We start from the raw sequence: 6000 nt of genomic DNA, 5'->3' as shown, positions 1-6000 counted from the left end.
ACTCCATACTTCCTTGAGGATTGAGGTTAGTGGGGAGGGGCGAACTTTGGTCCCTTCAGTCTCTTGCCACCTCCCCGACACCACACCTTCCCCTAATCTATACTTTCTTTTGTTTTCCTTCATCTTTTCTCATATTCTGCTTTTTTGAGAGGAGAGAGGGGTATAGAGGATTCTTTTGGCCAAATTATTGGATTTGATTATTTTAGCAATGAATCAGGAAGTTGTAATAATGCACACCATTAGTTAATGCAACCGCTCTGCTTTGTCCTTTTTGGGCTTATTTTTCCATTCTGTAATCAAGAAAACTTCCTTCTACATAAAACAAAGGTGGTTTGTAATTTATTACCAAGAATTTGCACCAAAACAAAAATTACAGATGTTGAAATTTGTCTGTTAAATTTAAATCGTACGGACAATGAAACTAGATTAAGCAGTCCAAGCAGAAAAGGTTATTTCACTCCATTTGCTTGATTTTCCAGGATTTCAAGTTTCCATTTCACATTCTTTCTCATCTTTGGTGCAGCACATAGTTCCAGCTCTGTGAAGGGATTGGGGGAGGAGGGAGGGGGAAGGAAGAAGAATATGGAAAACAGTGGAAAACTGTACCAACGCTCATCATTTCAACTTAAAAAAATTACAGGCTCTCGGGTTGGTTGTGGAGTTGTCATGCTGATTTCAAACACGTGGACATACAGAATACACGAGACACAACACAGCACTGTTAGATGAGACAATACAGCCACTGAGCTTGGGGGGAGTGCCGTCACTTCCCGGAGCACTCTGGGTACCAGCGACACCAAAACAATGGTGTGCCAAATTTGACGATTCTAGCTGGCCTCGTTGTCCAGTTATTCTGCCGACAAAACCACAGACTCGATGATCACAATACTCAAACACCTGGCCTACAATCGTGGCATGAGTCATAACTGCTGTATGACTATTCCAGCTAACTATTCCAGCTACAACAAAGAACTACTACAAAAGGACTTGATTTAAAAAACTAAGCCAAAAGATAGTCTGGCAGGGCAGTAAAGAAATTCAGTGGCTGACAATTGCTGACATTTGCCTTATGGTGGAGCCAACAACATAATTGTCTCTCATGTATGTATGTTTTATCTCAGGTGCATCCATTTTGACCATTTTCTTACCATCAAGTAAAGTGAAAACAGAAGAATCATCATATAAATAAAAAAAAATAAAAATGTTCCTGACCTCATGTGTCTGCCATTTGGTCGTGCTAAAATACTGTGTAATATTTAAAACATTAATTAAATGACTTCAGATAAGGTACATCGAACACCATCAAATGAACAAGGTCCAATGCAAAAAGTAAAGCATAATGCAATTTCATCAGTGCAATAGTTACCCTAAAGCCAATTTGATCTGCATTTTGCAATGGATTACATGTATAAAATGACCCACCAAACAGAATGTGGCCCGAGTTTTTGAAATTTTTTCCAAGAAGTAACATTTGAGAGAAAAAGGGTGACCTTACCCTCCTGACTTCTTGTCATGCTTTGTTGAGCATGAATTGCAGCTGCAATGCTGTTTGCTGTGGAGTCTGGACCAATAATCTGCAGAGACACCATTTAATAGCAATTATTCATAAAGTTTCTTCATTTTACTCTGTCTAAAGATGATAACTCATTAAAACGCAACTCCAGAAGAATCATCAAACTAACCTACCCATCTACTTCCATGGTTAGCCAATGGAAGAGGTTCACACCACTTGAACTTCCAAGCTCACCATCAGTGATGACCTCTCTCACCTCCTGGTTAAATTTCCAAAATTCAGGCTGACTGCACACCTCAACTCTTTTATTCCTCGGTTTTACCATCTGTGGAACTGCCTTTTGAAGCGGTTCTATCCCACTCTTCCTTCCAAGGCTTCAAAAGCAAGTGGTGCACCACTCTCTATTTCATGTCATCCTCACCCTTTCCCACAATCGTTCGTTATCCCCATTAACACTGCCTAGCCAAACACTCTTACACCCATTCTCACACCCTTTCTTACACCCTAGCCTAGCCAAACACCCATTCTCTTCCATTTTGTGATTCATCCATTCCCTTGCTTGAATCCAACTGATGCCCCACTGCCCCCACTGTCAGTTCATACCTTCCATGATCACATCACCCTTCCATGAGACCTGATCTTTCAAAGAAAAAATAATTTAAAATAACAACCCTCATTTTGTTTTGCCGGGCTCATGTCGGAATGGTTTATTCACTCCCCCCCACCCCCCCCCCTCACAGCATTAAGCAAAACTCTGTCAACATTTCACTGAGAAAATTTACTGTCCCTATTTTTCCATAGACAAACTGGTTTTTATCCTTATAAAGATGAGATTTTCCCTTGAAGAAAACCTTTATTGAAATCATCATATGGCTAAAAAAAAATTAAAACAAATGTCCGTTTTCAGCTACAAGCCACAAAAATATAAGGTCAGAAGATGGGGAATTCTTAAATTTAATTATTTTCCCAGGCATCCTTCCCTCTAACAAAAGTATTATAACCATAAAACAACCACAACATTTCAATGAGCTGTTGTTACCCTGCACATGTGAAGCAAAAGGCAGGGTTAAACAATAGGTCAATGTTTGTCAGTCCATCCTTCTCATCAGTATATGATTGTCAGTTTATGGTCGAGTAACAACTTATTTAACTCGAACGTTATATTTTGAACACTAATCAAAACATGAATATGAAGACAAGTCTTTAGTTTTAACGTAGTACTTTGTCTTTGCATTCATCCCGATTGTGCATGCACAGATAGGAGTGAGATAATCTTTTTACTCCGTCTGCCTGCTTGGCGGTCAAACAAAATTTAAAATCATTCCAAACAGGAAACTTACTGATTTTAAGGATGTCATAATGGACATGTACAACAGGCACTAATTACAAATGTAACGTGTTAGATAGGGTGGTGCAACAGACGCTGAGTAAAACAGAGGTGAAACCTGAAATAAATTTATTTATGTGCCTTTAAACCTCTATTTAAATTAAATTATATATATGAAGACTGTATAAAACAAATCACCTCCATAATACTTCCAAGAACCGTGCAGTGTATCGATATCTAGCATTAGAGGGTGTGGCATCTGTGTCGGGGGTAAAGAAGATTCCACCATAATGGCAAAGTAACATCAGCTCCATCAACTCATCTTTATCAACATCGCCATCGCCATATTAGATCAAGTTTGTCAACATTATTATTATTAAAGGTAAGTTTCATGATCTTAATAACTCAAGAAAATAAACTATATTTTATGTTCTCTTCATACAGGAAAATAAGCCCAGTGTTGCCTTAACAGCTTCAGACCCTGTCGTGCCATTAAGTAACACCAGGTGCGTTTCCTCAGCCTGTCATCCTTCCGAGGTCAGCAAAATGAGTACCAGCTTACTGGAAACAGGAAGCACTGCATCAGTGGCACAGCAACACACCCAGCAATTATACAACCAGCAGCTTCAGGCTGCATATGAAATAACAACAATAATAACAAGAAAAAGAGCAATCAGAGATTGCAGACCCTCACCAGGACTTGTTTTGTGTGGTGCATTGTGTGGTGCTAGTGTAGTTTTGTGTGGTGTATCTTGTGTGGCGTTTGTGTACTGGTGTGTTTCGTAATTAATAAGATACACAATTAGAATTGCCACTTTATAACTTCTGGTAGTGATGACTGGGTCCCAAGACATCCCGTTTTGATGCAACCCTGCTTTGATTGGACACCTGACCCTGACCCATGACGTTTTTCATTATTATCTATCTATAATTCCAGCAATTGCTGTGTGTCTGTGTCTGTGACCGCTGTTTCTCGACAACCACTGATCCAATCTAGTTGAAACTTGCCAGGTATATTGCTGGGCACCTGTGGATGTGCCTTTTTAAGGTTTGATATTAATCGGACAAGTGGTTCTCAAGTTATGGCCATTTATTTACCAAACCAATGACAGCTATGACATCACAATTCTTCTTCTTCTTCTTTTTTTTGAGCGTACGGCCACGCACGTACAGGCACGCACGTACGGGCACGCACTAGTTCAATTTAATTGAGAATGGGATGAAAATAAATTCAATTCAAATTAAGTGGAAGACCAAATAGGTACAGTCCTGCAATGGAGTAATCAGAAGGAATGCAAATAAGCAAAAAAACAAAAGATGAGGTAATCAGGAGGAATCTGGATAGGATTCGCATTTCAGCTGCTACTCCAAACCCTCAAATCCATCCAGGCACAGCCAAGTGAGCCTTTTTCAAAAATCAAATTCAAAATCAAGCAGAACCCAGATCAAAAAAAATTGAATAATTCTGGCTGCCAAACCATGTGTCCAACCAAGGTGAAATTTAAAACATGTATTCCCCATCACGACTAGATCATAATTTTGAAGTTTCATGTAGATTAATTAAGCGGTTCCAGAGAAAACATTATTTAATATTTTTCTTCAATCCAATATGGCTGCCAAACAATGTGACCGATGACGTCATCAAAAAAAAATTTCTGCAGACCATTTTATCCCGAGATGACACTCAAAAATTTTCATACTGATCAGATGTAGCAGTTATACAGTGGCAATCAGTTCAACATGAGCAATTATGATGTCATTAAAAAAAGAATCACACATTCCCCATGAGGAGTACTTGCCATGTGCCAAGTTTGAAATTTTTTCCTTGGTGCGGTTTCAGAGATACAGAGGTCCAAAATTTCTCCATTTTTCTAACATGGCTGCCACACCTTGTGACCTATGACATCACAATAAGGACAATGATTCCACATGAGTAGTCACACCTTTGGTGAAAATTTCGTCTCAATCCGACAAGCAGTTGGAGAAAAACACAAAAGTTCTGTGCGGCCAAAACAGACAAAAAACCCAAACGCAATACCCTCCCCTTTGGCGAGGGGAATAACTCAAGAAAATGAGAACAGCACTCAGTAGAGCGCTTACCTCTGCCAGGTTGAACAGTTTACGTTTTGGATCACACTGATGGGCCGGATGTGGATTCAAACCTGAACCAAAACCTAATTGGCTTGCTCTTGTCACCCACCCATCTCATCCAGCAAGTTTTGTCATAACTCGTCCACAACTTTTTGAAATATCATGCTACATATCTTTTTTGGTCCCATCACTTAATGGTGAAGAATCACTTGAAAACAAAAAAAATTCATGCATCCGGATCTTCACCAAAATCTAATCAATTTGTCCTTGTTACACTCCCAACCTGCCCACCAAGTTTCCTCCGAATCCATCAACAACGTTTTGAGATATTTTACTCACAGAAAGCAAGCCAGACAGGCAGGGGTGAAAATAAACATTAATCGGGTGACTTCCCTCTCACAAAAGTATTGTCGTGGCCCCGGGGTCACGGGGGAACTTCGAGGGAGGGGGTGTCTAGTTCCTCTCCGGACTCACCGAGAATCGCAGACCATCGCACATGAATAACTTTGTGTTGCAGCGGGTCGCTAATCGACCGCGGATGCAAACAACTTGACTACGTGACTCAGAGTCCTCCGTCTGACAACCATTTAACTAGGAACACGTAGTCGTCTTATTGGGGAATCGTGCCTTTGATGGGTACTTCGCTCAACTTACTGTATCAGGTGCAGCTGAGCGGAGCTGCCAAGTATGCACCGGCTATTCAGCAGATTTGGGGTATAACGTCTCGGCTATGCTATGGTGTGGACCATGTTAGACCAATGGAGGAAAAGACAAAAACGAGCTGGGTACATTTCTAACAGGCATCTTTATTCAACAATGCAAGGAAAATTATGTGGCACAGTGTGGCATTTATTGCAAATGTACAGCAGTGGAAAGCAAGGAATTTGTGAATGCAGCCAAAGACAGGTCCGAAGTGAGATGGCAATTGGAAACTGGTGCGCAGGTTTGAATGGAAAACGGCACGCATATGCAAATGAGGCACTTGCTGTACTTTGCTTGGTGCTTTGCGTTGCGTGCTTGGCCCAATGATGGCCGCAGTTGAACGGAACGCTTGGGCTGACCCCTCGAT

At 40.6% G+C, this 6000-nt stretch overlaps 1 protein-coding gene across 5 annotated transcripts in view; it reads right to left on the bottom strand.

Annotated features, from left to right (window-relative positions):
• Positions 1 to 323: 323 nt before the first annotated feature.
• Positions 324 to 6000, bottom strand: part of ELP1 (elongator acetyltransferase complex subunit 1) — a 109621-nt gene continuing 103944 nt past the window's right edge. For all 5 annotated transcript variants that reach the window (XM_085874877.1, XM_085874873.1, XM_085874879.1 and 2 more), the window contains 2 exons: positions 1496 to 1574; positions 324 to 538 (listed from right to left, as the gene is read on the bottom strand). In XM_085874877.1, the coding sequence (XP_085731003.1) occupies positions 1511 to 1574 (64 nt within the window). In that variant the 3' untranslated portion in view covers positions 324 to 538; positions 1496 to 1510. The remainder of the gene's footprint in view (positions 539 to 1495; positions 1575 to 6000) is intronic.

This window comes from Eptatretus burgeri, chromosome 3 (assembly GCF_056783735.1).
Source record: "Eptatretus burgeri isolate ZD-2024b chromosome 3, Ebu_testis_v1, whole genome shotgun sequence".
In the NCBI taxonomy this organism is placed as follows: domain Eukaryota; kingdom Metazoa; phylum Chordata; class Myxini; order Myxiniformes; family Myxinidae; genus Eptatretus; species Eptatretus burgeri.
The sequence above is the reverse complement of the archived record's forward strand: the minus strand, read 5'-3'. Positions and strand labels throughout refer to the sequence as shown.